General features: G+C 49.1%; 1 protein-coding gene across 8 annotated transcripts in view; it reads left to right on the forward strand.

Moving 5' to 3' along the window:
- Positions 1 to 14,094, forward strand: part of STYXL1 (serine/threonine/tyrosine interacting like 1) — a 57,002-nt gene that overhangs the window by 39,556 nt on the left and 3,352 nt on the right. For 3 of the 8 annotated variants that reach the window (XM_012496370.2, XM_004090909.3, XM_030797533.1), the window contains 4 exons: positions 3,684 to 3,829; positions 5,232 to 5,329; positions 8,063 to 8,175; positions 13,355 to 13,614. In XM_012496370.2, coding sequence (XP_012351824.1) covers positions 3,684 to 3,829; positions 5,232 to 5,329; positions 8,063 to 8,175; positions 13,355 to 13,486 — 489 coding nt within the window. In that variant the 3' untranslated portion in view covers positions 13,487 to 13,614. Of the gene's footprint in view, positions 1 to 3,683; positions 3,830 to 5,231; positions 5,330 to 8,062; positions 8,176 to 10,811; positions 11,402 to 13,354; positions 13,618 to 14,094 lie in introns of those variants that run through there. The other 5 variants (XM_030797531.1, XM_030797532.1, XM_030797530.1 and 2 more) reach the window with 4 other exon arrangements.

Raw genomic sequence — 14,094 nt, forward strand, 5'->3', positions numbered from 1 at the left:
AGTAGCTGGGATTACAGGCATGTGCCACCACGCCTAATTTTTATATTTTTAGTAGAGATGGGGTTTCACTATGTTGGCCAGGCTGGTCTTGAACTCCTGACCTCAGGTGATCCACCTGCCTCAGCTTCCCAAAGTGCTGGGATTACAAGCATCGGCCACCATGCCTGGCCTTTTAGCGAGATTTTTCAAGTGGAAATGGAAAGGGGGATTTCATTTGGTACCAGCAAGCTGAGCGTCCGTCCGGGTTAGGGGCAGCCCATCTGCTGGAATAAGCATTGGGCCTGCCTGCAGGCAGTGGGGTCATGCATCTCCGTGTCACAGGCTGGAGAACTGGCTCAGCTTGTGGTCTGTTCTTTGCTAGTGGCTTTCGAAGCTGGTGGCTTGGGAAGAATGTGGGCTTGCAGAGGGTTCACTGCCGTGGGGAAGGGAGTGAGATGTGCTGAGTTCAGGTGGCTCTGAAGGACCCACACGCCTGAGGTCCTTAAAATGTTATTTCTGAGTCGGACTTAGAGCCAGGGGACTTTCAGAACTGATTTTGATCTTTGGCAAAGGTCAGCATTTTCTGTGGTGTAATAATGGAGAAAGTGGTCTCTAATCAGAGCCTCATGGAAACATCAAGTTATCCAGTGGGAGTGGATTTCTCTACTGCAGAGCTTCTTTGAGTTTTTTTTTTTTTTTTCTTTTTTTGAGATGGAGTTTTGTTCTTGTTGCCCAGGCTGCAGTGCAATGGCGCGATCTCGGCTCACTGCAGCCTCCGCCTCCTGGGTTCAAGTGATTCTCCTGCCCCAGTCTCCCGAGTAGCTGGGATTACAGGCGGGTACTGCCACACCTGGCTAATTTTTGTATTTTTGGTAGAGACAGGGTTTCACCATGTTGGTCAGGCTGGTCTCAAACTCCTGACCTCAAGTGATCCACCCACCTCAGCCTCCCAAAGTGCTGGGATTATAAGCATGAGGCACCACGCCTGGCTTTTTTTTTTTTTTTTTTTCTTTGAGAGACAGGCTGGAGTGCAGTGATGCGGTCATAACTCACTGTAACCTCAAACTCCTGTGGGATCCTCCCACTTCAGCCTCCTGAGTAGCTGGGAGTACAGCCATGTGCCATCATACCTGGCGAATTTTTTATTTTTTGTAGAGACAAGGGTCTTGCTGTGTTACCCAGGCTGGTCTCGAACTCCTTGGTTCAAGCGATCCTCCCACCTTGGCCTCCCAAAGTGCTGATATCACAGGCATGAGCAGCCACTCTGCCCAACTTCTTCGAACCTTTGATTGCTAATGTACACCTTGTTTCCGAGAGAGGAATCATAGATACAGCTGTCCGTTTGTACATTTGTCCTTCGGTATCCATGGAGATTGGTTCCAGGGCCCCCAATAGATACCACATCCTTGGATCTTCAACTCCCTGATGTAAGATGGTGTAGTATTTGCATCTAACCTAAGCATATCCTCTTGTATACTTTATTTATTTGAGACAGAGTCTCACTCTGTTGCCAGGCTGGGGTGCAGTGGCATGATCTCTGCTCACTGCAACCTCCACGTCCCAGGATCAAGTGATTCTCCTGCCTTAGCCTCCCGAGTAGCTGGGACTACAGGCATGCACCATCATGCCTAGCTAATTTTTGTGTTTTTAGTGGAGATGGGGTTTCACTTGTTGGCCAGGTTGGTCTCAAGCTCCTCACCTCAGGTGATCCGCCTGCCTCGGCCTCCCAAAGTGATGGGGTTACAGATGTGAGCCACCTCACTTGGCCCCTCTTGTATACTTTAAATCATCTCTAGATTATTTATGATACCTAATACAATGTACATGCTATGTAAATAATTGTTATACTGTATCGTTTAGGGAATGACAAGAAAAAAAGTCTGTACATGTTCTGTACAGATGCAACCATGAATTATTTTTCTGGATATTTTTCATCCAAGTTTGCTTGACTATATGGATGTGGAACACACAGATATGGGGGCAGATTGCATTTGGCTATCTGAACCCCTGAACCCTTTTCTCATAGTGCCTTATGGGGGACTAGTGTTTCTTAGAACACACTTTGGGAAATGTAGAGATAATCCTTGTCTGTGTTTCAAATAAGTGAAAGTTGTTTTTTTGAGACGGAGTCTCATTCTGTTGCCCAGGCTGGAGTGCAGTGGCACAATCTCAGCTCACTGCAAGCTCCGCCTCCCAGGTTCATGCCATTCTCCTGCCTCAGCCTCCCGAGTAGCTGGGATTACAGGCGCCTGCCACCATGGTGGCTAATTTTTTGTATTTTTTAGTAGAGACGAGGTTTCACCATGTTGGCCAGAATGGTCTCGATCTCCTGACCTCGTGATCTGCCCGTCTCAGCCTCCCAAAGTGCTGGGATTACAGGGTTGAGCCACCGTGCCCGGCAAACGAAAGTTTTAATGATAACTTTGGACCTGGAACTCAGGAAGCTCCCATTTAAGTAGGTGTCTTGTTCTCTCTACCCCTCTGCACATATGCTGGCTTCATTTCTGGGCATGCAGGGTGGCTCACATGTGTATCCCAACACTTTGGGAGGCTGAGGCAGGAGGATCACTACAGGCCAGGAGTTTGAGGCCAGCTTGGGCAACATAGCGAGACCCCATCTCTACAAAAGATAAAAGTATCAAAATTAGCTGAGTATGGTCGTGTGCACCTGTAGTCCCAGCTACCTGGGAGGCTGAGGCAGGAGAATCATTTGAGCCCAGGAGGATAAGACTGTAGTGAGCTATGATTGAGCCACTTGCACTCCAGCCTGGGTGACAGAGTGAGAGACCCTGTATCTTTAAAAAAAGAAAAGAAAAAGATGGGTTGAGCACAGTGGCTCACGCCTGTAATCCTAGCCCTTTGGGCGGCCAAGGCAGGTGGATTACTTGAGGTCAGGAGTTCAAGACCAGCCTGGCCAACATGACGAAACCTCATCTCTCCTCCTTCTCTCTCCTCCTTCTCTCTCCTCCTACTCTCTCCTCCTTCTCTCTCCTCCTACTCTCTCCTCCTCCTCTCTCCTGCTCCTCTCTCCTGCTCTTCTCTCCTCCTCCATCCTCCTCCTCCTCCTTTCTCTTCCTCCTCCTCTCTCTTCCTCCTCCTCTCTCCTCTCTCTTCCTCCTCCTCTCTCCTCTTCCTCCTCCTCCTCTCTCCTCTTCCTCCTCCTCCTCTCTCCTCTTCCTCCTCCTCCTCTCTCCTCTTCCTCCTCCTCCTCTCTCCTCTTCCTCCTCCTCCTCCTCTCTCCTCTTCCTCTTCCTCCTCCTCCTCCTCTCTCCTCTTCCTCCTTCTCTCTCTTTCTCTCTTGATGCTTAAATTCTGATGGTCTGCAGGTGTAATAAGAGAGCTGTCCCTCTCCATCCTCCTCAGCCCCCAGTACATGCTGGGTTGTTACAGTTCTGGGCCACAGCGTCCTCACTGCAACCTTTGTGCACCTGGCCAAGTGTAAACGGGTGCCACGGAGGGAATGGACACCAGTGCGGAGACCCAGTGCTCTGCACCGTGAGGCTCAGTCCTTTCGTCATGACTCGCCCTGTGCCACCCCATGCAAGTTACCGTGCGCCAATCTCTTTCAAAGTCTGGATCTCCGTCACATTCACTGTCCTGGAACTGCCCTTTTACACTCGTTTGCTGAGCTGTGTTTCAAGAGATAGACATCCCTCTTCCCTGAGGAATATGCTCATAGCTGCCTTTCTCCCTCCACACTTCAGGAACTGGATGCATTTCAGCCATACCCCATTGAAATCATGCCAGGGAAGGTTTTCATCGGCAATTTCAGTCAAGCCTGTGACCCCAAGATTCAGAAGGACTTGAAAATCAAAGCCCATGTCAATGTCTCCATGGATACAGGGCCCTTGTAAGTAAAGAGAAACTACTGATTTATATTTCATTTTTTTATATAATTAAATTTATTTTATTATTTTTTTAAATTTTATTATTATACTTTAAGTTTTAGGGTACATGTGCAAAATGTGCAGGTTTGTTACATATGTATACATGTGCCATGTTGGTGTGCTGTACCCATTAACTCGTCATTTAGCATTAGGTATATCTCCTAATGCAATCCCTCCCCTTTATTTTTTATTTTATTATTATTATTATTTTTTGAGATGGAGTCTCACTCTGTTGCCCAGACTGGAGTGCAGTGGCGCAATCTCAGCTCACTGCAAGCTCCGCCTCCTGGGTTCACGCCATTCTCCTGCCTCAGCCTCCCCAGTAGCTGGGACTACAGGTGCCCGCCACCACGTCTGGCTAGTTTTTTGTATTTTTAGTAGAGACGGGGTTTCACCGTGTTAGCCAGGATGGTCTCAATCACCTGACTTTGTGATCCTCCCGCCTTGGCCTCCCAAAGTGCTGGGATTACAGGCATGAGCCACCGTACCTGGCCTATTTTATTATTTTTTGAGATGGGGTCTTGCTTTGTCACCCAGGCTTGAGTGCAGTGGCACAATCTTGGCTCACTGCAACCTCCGCCTCCAGGGTTCAAGTGATTCTCCTGCCTCAGCCTCCCGAGTAACTGAGACTAAAGGTGTGTGCCATCATACCCGGCTAATTTTTGTATTTTTTAGTAGAGACAGGGTTTCAAAATGTTGCCTGGGCTGGTCTCGAATTCCTGACCTCAAGTGATCTGCCTGCCTTGGCCTCCCAAAGTGCTGGGATTACAGGCATGAGCCACCATGCCTGGCCAAGACAGGTACTTAAAAAAATTTTTTTGGCTGGGTGTGGTGGCTCATACCTGTAATCCCAGCACTTTGGGAGGCCAAGGCAGGTACATAAGCTGAGGTTGGGAGTTCGATGACCAGCCTGGCCAAAATGGTGAAACCCCATCTTTACTAAAAATATAAACATTAGCCAGATGTGGTGGCACATGCCTATAATCCCAGCTACTTGGGAGGCTGAGGCAGGAGAATCACTTGAACCTGGGAGGTAGAGGTTGCAGTGAGCCGAGAACATGCCACTGCACTCCAGCCTGGGCAACAGAGCGAGACTCTGTCTCAAAAAAAAAAAAAAAAAAAAAAACACTAGGGTCTCGCTACGTGATCCTCCCATCTCTGTTTCCCAAATTACTGGGCTTAGTCATGAGCCACCACACTCAGCCTGAATGTTTTTTTCCAGGAGAGGTTGAGTTACCTGTGCACATTCCCCCTTACACAAGCTCAGCGTCCTCCCTGTGGCCCTTCTGCTGTGATGAAAACCCCACAGTGGGGCTGCCTGCATTCTGCGTTCCACCCGATGACCTGTGTGGTCCTTCCGTGTAGTTTTGCAGGCGATGCTGACAAGCTTCTGCACATCCGGATAGAAGACTCCCCGGAAGCCCAGATTCTTCCCTTCTTACGCCACATGTGTCACTTCATTGGTAAGGAGTGTTCCTTGGCTGGGTAGCAACTGGCCTGTGTCTGGAAAGCAGAGGGGCAGTGGAGCCTCCTTCACAGGCTTATTCTGGACTGTGACTCCCCATGCTCTAGAGAGAAAGGGCCCAGCTCGGCATATGCCCCACCTGGGTGGGACAAGTTCCAGGACAGGTCCAACTTCTCGGGAGCCCTCAGTGAAACGAGCAACCGTGGTGTTTACCTTGGGGGCAGTGGGGCCCAAGGCTCTGGCCCTGGCTAGATGGCTGTGCCCTTCTGGGCTTGTTGTAAAACGAGGGTGATGGCTACCCACAAGTGCACATGCTCATGGAGGCTCTGGGCTGAGCTCTGGGGACCAGTAGTAAATCTATCTCTCTCCATCCCCGCCTTCATCCTTGGTCTGTGGGATGTGGGTGGAATGGCAGGAAGACTACAAAGCTCTTTCAGTTCTGACTTCCAAGATTTTCTTTGTTTTTGTTGGTTGGTTGGTTGGTTGGTTGGTGGAGTTGGGGTCTTGCTATGTTGCCTAGGCAGGTCTTGAACTCCTGGCTTCAAGCGATCTTCCTACCTCAGCCTCTCAAGGTGCTGGGATTATAGGCATGAGCCACCACACCCAAGTGATGCCCACCAGTTACTTAACTCATCAAGAGTGGATTTTTTACTCATTCCTGGGGCTCCAGATTGCCTGAGGAGAGTAAGATCTGTAGAGAGAGCAGGGCTGAGTCAGGTCGGAGTCCCCACCCCATGCCTACCTGTCTGGCACCAACAGCTCCTGGCCTGAGCCACTGTACCAGGGGCTGGAGCATGGCATTTTGGCCCAACCATCCCTTATTTTAAATTTTATTTTTTTGAGACAGGGTCTGGCTTGTTCACCAATCTTGGCTCACTGCAATCTCTACTAACTGGGCTCAAGCAATCCTCCTACCTCAGCCTCCCAAGTAGCTGGGACTACAGGTGTGCGCCACCATGCCCAACTAATTTTTGCATTTTTAGTAGAGATGGGGTTTTGCCATGTTGCCCAAACTGGTCTTGAACTCCTGAGCTCAAGCAATCCACCCTCCTCAGCCTCCCAAAGTACTGGGATTACAGGCGTGAGCCACTGCACCCAGCCCAAACCATCCTTTATTTGCCCAGCAGATGTCAAATGTTGCTCGACCAGGGCCTGAGGCCGAGACTTCCCATGTGTCCCATCTCGAGATGGCAGAGCCTTGTGGCCCAAGGAGGGCCCCCATCCAGCCTGCCTCCCTGGGTAGCACTGAGCCAGTCAATGAATTAAACTGCATGCTCAGTTCCTTTATTCAGATGGTGAGGAAGGTGGCCATCGTCATCTCTGCGTCCTCCTTCAGCCCTGGCAGTCTGTGATTTTGCACTTGGTATGCTTATCTTCAGTTCCTGAGGGTTGCCAGACCAGCCTCAGGTGCCAGCTTAGATTTCTTCTCCCTGGGCAGGACTCACAGCTTCAGGGGTGCTGTGATTAGAGCTGATATTTCTGTGCCAGGCACTGGGCTCAGCACAGAACAAAACCAAACCGTATGGAGTAGGTAGCATACTGTGATCCTGTTTTCCAGATGAGGACACCGTGGCTTCAAGTAACTTACCCTCCAGCCCGGGCAACATTGTGAGACCCCATCTGTACAAAAAAGTTAGCTGGACATGGTGGCACATGCCTGTGGTCCCAGCTACTCAGAAGGCTAAGGCGGGAGAGTTACTTGAGCCCAGGAGTTCAAGGTTGCAGTGAGCTGTGATTACACCACTGCGTTCCAGCCTGGGCAACAGAGCAAGACCCAGTCTCTAAAATAAAATAAATAAAAATAGGCTGGGCACAGTGGTTCTTACCTGTAATTCCAGTACTTTGAGAGGCCAAGGTGGGCAGATCACCCGAGGTCAGGAGTTCAAGACCAGCCTGAACAACATAGTGAGACTGCATGTCTATATTAAAAAAAAAAAAAAAAAGTCGGGCACAGTCGCTCGTGCCTACAATCCCAGCACTCTGGGAGGCCAAGGCGGGCAGATCACCTGAGGTCTGGAGTTGGAGACCAGCCTGGCCAACATGATGAAACCCCATCTCTATTAAAAATACAAAGAATTAGTTGGGCGTGGTGGCAGGTGCTTGTAATCCCAGGTACTCGGGAGGCTAAGCCAGGAGAATCACTTGAACCCAGGAAGCGGAGGTTATAGTGAACTGAAATTGTGCCACTGCACTCCAGCCTGGGCAACAAGAGTGAAACTCTGTCTCAACAAAGAAAGAAGGAAAGGAGAGGAATAGAGAGGAGAAGAAAGGGGAAAGGAGAGGAGAGGAGAGGGGGGAAGGAAAGGAAAGGAAGTATAACTTGCCCAAGCCCCATGGCCAGTGAGTGGCAGTCAGGATTGGCACTCAGGCCACACTGGCTCTGTCAGCTCCTGTTTTTGGGATGATGATCGTCCTGTCCGCCCCATACTGGGAGGCCAGGTGGTAGCAGAGCTTCCTGGACTAGAAGCCTGGAGTTCAGGAGAAGGTCTTTGCCTGGTGATGCTGGTTGCCCAGGCATGATTCTCTGGAACTTCCAGCCAGGTCTGAGGGATGCCCACTTGCTAAACAATGAAATGGGCTCCCAGAGAAATCATGGGACTTGCCGAGGTCATGTGGGCTGGTCTTGAACTCATGCTTGGACCACAGGCCCATGGAGGCTAGTGTCTGACAGCAACCCAAGCCCACAGGGAGGAGGGCCAGGCATGACCCAACCCCCCACTTCTTTTTGCAGAAATTCACCTTCACCTTGGCTCTGTCGTTCTGATCTTTTCCACCCAAGGTATCAGCCGCAGTTGTGCCGCCGTCATAGCCTACCTCATGCATTATAACGAGCAGACCTTGCAGGTACGCATTCCCCTGGCCAGGCTCGCACCACGGCCACCCTCTGGGAGGTGGGGGGGTCAGAGCGCAATCTGGGAGGAGTGGGGCCCCGGCACTGCTTTGGGAGGAAGAATCCCAGATAACTCCAAGTCTAAGGTGCCGCCCAGCCCGCGTCACACAAGGGCAAGGCCCCAGTGTTGCAGGCTTGAGGCCTGAGGCTGGATATGCAGGGCTGGCCCAGGGACTCAGGCCAGGTCAGGCTGTCCTGCAGCCCCCTTGGCGTGGCCCCCACTGCTGTCAGGCTATCCACCCGTGTTTGTTTGGTGTTGCCCAAGGGAGAACTGCTTGGAGTCCCAGAGCTGCAGCACAGGCACCCACCCACTCCCATCTATCTCCCTGTACCTTGGGTGCAAGGTCCAGAGAAGAGAGGGAAGCAGGGACCCATCGCAGCAAACCCAGGCAGAACTCGGGGCTCCTAACTCACAGCACCTTTCTCGGGGACCTGCCCTGCCTGTCACAGCCTATTCGTGATCCTCAGAGGGCTTGATAGGACCTACAAAGCCCCAACATTTGCCCAGGGATGTTCTGGGGGGAAGGAGAGGGACAAAGAACAAAACTCATTGGCCAGTGGCTTCGGTTGTCGCCCCTATGTGCACTTTGGGGGTGAAGCTGTAGGCTAGAAAGTCCTTTCTTTTTTTTTTTTTTTTTTTTTTTGAGATGGAGTCTTGTTCTGTTGCCCAGGCTGGAGTGCAGTGGTGCAATCTCCACCTCCTGGGTTCAAGCGATTCTCCTCTCTCCGCCTCCCGCATAGCTGGGATTACAGGTCCGTGTCACCATGCCCGGCTAATTTTTGTATTTTTAGTAGAGACGGGGTTTCACCATGTTGGCCACGCTGGTCTTGAACTGTTGACCTCAGGTGATCCACCCGCCTTGGCCTCCTGGGATTACAGGCTTGAGCCTCTGTGCCTGGCCTAGAAAGAGTCTTGAATATCCAGGAATTCTGCTCCTGGGTGTGCCCAAAAGAAGTGGAAGCAGGCTGGGCGTGGTGGCTCACACCTGTAATCCCAGCACTTAGGGAGGCTGAGGTGGGTGGGTCGCTTGATCTCAGGAGTTTGAGATCAGCCTGGGCAACATGGCAAAATCCTGTCTCTACAAAAAATACAAAAATTAGCTGGGTGTGGTGGTGCACACCTGTAGTTCCAGCTACTTGGGAGGCTGAGATAGGAGAATGGCTTGAGCCTGGGAGGTGAAGGCTGCAGTGGGCTGTGATCATACCACTACACTCCAGCCTGGGCAACAAAGCTAATGCTGTCTCAAAGAAAAAGAAAAAAATCAATTTCAATGCCTTTAAACTTCTAGGAGTACCTTTGTCTTTTAAAGACCTTCAAATAATAACAAAACTCCAGAGGCACTATAGTAACTAACATTGACTCCTACCTGCCCGGTAAGTATTTGTATGTCATTAAAACATCTTCACAATGACCCGGTGGCATAGCTATTGCTATTATCCCCATTTTGTGGGAGGCCTGGAGAGGCCAGGTACTTTACCTTGAGTCTCAGAGCTGTAAATGGCAAAGCTGGAATCCAAAGCCGGACGGCCTGGCTGGAGAGTCTGGGCTTTCAACAGGGCCCTGAGGTGGCAGGGAGAATGCTGGCCTTGCAGCCTGAAAGATGTGGCCTGGGCACTGCTGCTTAGTACATGTGGCCTGAGTACACCCTTTCACCCTTCTATCCCTTCAGTGGGTAGAATGAGGTTAACAGCACCTGTCTCTCCTGCCTGCTGCATTTGCTGTGAGAGTCCCAGCAGATGCTTTGTGGGCTGGAAGGGGGATGTGTGGGGTGGCGGTGGGGGATGAGTGGTTTATGATTCTTCCTTCAGGGTCTGTTCTGACCCAGCAAGGACATAGTAAATGTTGTAACTGCACAGCTCTGCCCCTCACACCACTTTAAAAAAAAAAATTGTGGTTAAAATATACATAACAGGTCAGACGCAGTGGCTCACGCCTGTAATCCCAGCATTGTGGGAGGCCGAAGTGGGCAGATCACCTGAGGTCAGGAGTTCAAGACCAGCCTGGCCAACATAGTGAAACCCCCTCTACTAAAAATACAAAAATTAGCCGAGTGCGGTGGTGCGTGCCTGTAATCCCAGCTACTCTGGAGGCTGAGGCAGGAGAATCACTAGAAGCTGGGAGGCAGAGGCAGCAGTGAGCAGTGAAATTGGACCATTGTACTCCAACCTGGGTGACAAGAGCGAAACTCTGTCTCAAAAAAAAAAAAAAAAAAAAAAAAACATACACACACACACACACACACACAAAACAAAAAATTTACCATCTTAACTATTTTAAAATGTATAGCTTAGGAGCATTAAGTACATTCACATTATTGTGCAACTAATCTCCCAAATTTTCCATCTTGCAAACCTGAAACAACAACTCTTTACTTTCCCCTCTTCATTGCCCTGTGGGAACTGCCATTCTACTTTCTGTCTCTGTGAATTTGACTACTCTAGGTACCTTATATAAGTTCCTTCCTTTTAAGGCTGAATAATATTCCATTATATGTGGAATTCACCAATAAACCCATCTAGGCTGGGTGCTTTCTGTTTTGGAAGGTTACTAATTATTGATTCAATTTATTATTGTTATTTTATTTTTGAGATGGAGTCTTGCTGTGTCACCCAGGCTGGAGTGCAGTGGCATGATCTCGACTCACTTGCAAGCTCTGCCTCCCGGGTTCATGCCATTCTCCTGTCTCAGCCTCCCGAGTAACTGGGACTACAGGCACCCACCACTCAATTTCTTTAATATATGTAGGCCTATTCAGATTGTCTGTTTCTTCTTGTGTGAGTTTTGGCAGATTGTGTCTTTCAAGGAATTGATCAATCACATTTGTGGATATGAATATTCTTTTATTATCCTTTAAATGTCTGTGGGATCTGTAGCAATGTCTCCTCTTTCACTTCTGATATTAGTAATTTGTGTCTTCTCTTTAAGTTAGCCTGGCTAGAGGTGTATCAATTTTATTGATCTTTTCAAAGAACCGGCTTTTGGTTTTTTTGATTTTCTCTATTGATTTCCTGTTTTCAATTTCATTCTTTTGCATGGCATATCTAGTTTTCCTAGCACCATCTGTTGAAATGACTGTCCTTTTCCCCCATTGAATGGTCTTGGCATACTATCAAAAATTCCTTGACAGGCCCGGTGCAGTGGCTCACACCTGTAATCCCAGCAGGTTGGGAGGCAGAGGTGGGCAGATCACCTGAGGTCAGGAGTTTGAGACCAGCCTGGCTGACATGGCAAAACCCCGTCTCTACTAAAAATACAAAAATGAGCCAGGCATGGTGGCACATGCCTGTAATCCCAGCTACTTGGGAGGCTGAGGCACAAGAATCACTTGAACCCAGGAGGCAGAGGTTGCAGTAAGCTGAGATTGCATGATTGTACTCCAGCCTGGGCAACAGAGTGAGACTCGGTCTCAAAAAAAAAAAAAAAAAAAAAATCGCTTGACCATATATGTAAGGGTTTAATTTCTAGGCTAGGCTGGCTATTCTCTTCCATTGGTCTCTTTGTCTTCCTGTCCGTACATACTGTTTTGATTACTGTAGCTTTGTTAGAAGGTTTGAAATCAGGAAGTGTGAGACCTACACTTTTTAAATATTTTTTATGGGGTCCTTTGAGATTCCATGTGAATTTTAGGATGGATTTTTCTATTTCTACAAAAAATGCTGTTGGGATTTTGATAGGGATTGCCTTAAACCTGTGGATTGCTTTGAGTTGTATTGGCATCTTAATAATAATAAGCTTTCCAACCCATGAACACAGGATGTCTTTTCATTTGTTTGTGTCTTTAATTTCTTTCAGCACTGTTTTGCAGTTTTCAGTGTACGAATCTTTTGCCTCCTTGGTTAAATATTTTATTCTTTTTGATGCTACTGTAAATGGAATTGTTTTCTTAATTTCCTTTTTGAATTGTTTATTGTTAGTATATAGACATGCAACTAATTTTTGCTTGTTGGTTTTGTATCCTGCAACCTTGCTGAATTTATTAGCTGTGTGTGTGTGTGTGTGTGTGTGTGTGTAATCTTGAGGGTTTTCTACATATGAAATCATGTCATCTTCAAACCAGAGGTAAGGTTACTTCTTCCTATCCAATGCAGATGCCTTTTATTTCTTTTTCTCGCCTCATTGTTCTGGCTAGGACTTCTAGGACTATGTTGAATGGAAGTGATAAAGCAAGCACCCTTGCCTTGTTCCTGATCTTAGAGGAAAAGCTTTATCTTTCGCCATTGAGTGTGATGTTAGCTTTTCATATATGGCCTTTATCAGGTTGACATCACTTCCTTCCTTTTTTTTTTTTTTTTTTTTTTGAGACAGAGTCTTGCTCTGTCACCCAGGCTGGAGTGCAGTGGTGCAATCTCGGCTCACTGCAACCTCCGCCTCCCAGGTTCAAGCGATTTTCCTGCCTCAGCCACCCAAGTAGCTGGGATTACAGGCATGTGCCCATACCTGGCTAATTTTTGTATTTTTTTAGTAGAGACGGGGTTTCGCCACATTGGCCAGGCTGGTCTCGAACTCCTGACCTCAGGTGATCCACCCGTCTCGGCCCCCCCGAAGTGCCGGGATTACAGGCGTGAGCCACTGTGCCTGGCCATTTCCTTCTGTTCCTAGTTTCAGGCACCACTCTTGCCTTTCCCTTTTTCCTTTGTCCTCAATCCGGATGGAGACCAGGTGCTCAGCCTCCTTCATGCAGCAACCCTTCCTGTACTTTAAGGTGGATGCCTGAAGGAGGGCAGCTTGAATTTTCCTTCTTCAGAGAATTTGCCCACAGTTCTCTTCCTCTTTCTATTAATTTGGCCAGTCACAATGCAAACCTTTGTTGGGACTGCACTAGGCTTGGCATAGTGTTTGCCATCCACAGATGATTTCATGTATGTTGTCTTAATCTTCCCAGAAGCTGTTTGAAATAGGAATTATTTCTGTCACCAGATTTAGAAGCAGAGGGGCTTGCCCAAGGCAGAGTCAGCTCCCATGACTCCCAGCACTGATGCATTCATGCCAGGCTGCCCTGTTTCTGCGTCCAGCCCTTAAGCCGTGTTGCTGGCACTGTGCAAGCGCCTCCTGTCTCTGAAAGCTGCCTCTGATCCAAGTGGAAAGGGCCCAGGACCAATCCTGAAGTTCACTTTCTCTCTTTGTATTCATAGAGGTCCTGGGCCTATGTCAAGAAGTGCAAAAACAACATGTGTCCAAATCGGGGATTGGTGAGTCAGCTGCTGGAATGGGAGAAGACTATCCTTGGCGATTCCATCACAAACGTCACGGATCCGCTCTACTGATCTTCGCCGTGGCCCAGTGAAGGGTACTGAAGAGCCTCGCCTGGGGGCATTTTGTGGGTAGAGGGCCAGAGTGTGTATATACCCAGGCTTGTCTGGAAGGAGAAGGCCTTTGCTGCCTGAAAGTCTCATGTCAGCCTCCTGTACTGATTCTTCCCAAGTGCCTGTTCACGCCACCTAGCTGGTGTCAGGCTCACCAAGAACCCGCATCCCTGAGGTGTCATGGGCCATCCCAACTGCACCCCTGAGGCTGCCTCTGGAAGAGCATCTGGCTGCTAGAGCAGCTGCCCTGCATCCCCCTGGTGACTCAGACCCTTTGGAGGCTGCCTGGGGGCACCCAGAGGTTGCCTGTGTTGGTTCACAGAGGATGTCACAATAGCCACCAATAGGCAGTCCCCTAGTCCCAGAGATACCAAGCCCAGCCTTGTCTAGCCCCCAGGCGCTTGGAATGGGATCACACCCTTGCCTCATCCCCAGTGCTTCCTGCCATCCACCCCTTGAAACAGATTTTCTTTCCCTGTTCCCCACTCATTTCTGCCTGGCTGTGTTCACCAAGGAGAGATTCTCACCCCCAACCCCATCTCCCTATCTACGTTTCTAGAAATTCCTAA

This window comes from Nomascus leucogenys, chromosome 17, assembly GCF_006542625.1.
Source record: "Nomascus leucogenys isolate Asia chromosome 17, Asia_NLE_v1, whole genome shotgun sequence".
Classification (NCBI taxonomy): Eukaryota; Metazoa; Chordata; class Mammalia; order Primates; family Hylobatidae; genus Nomascus; species Nomascus leucogenys.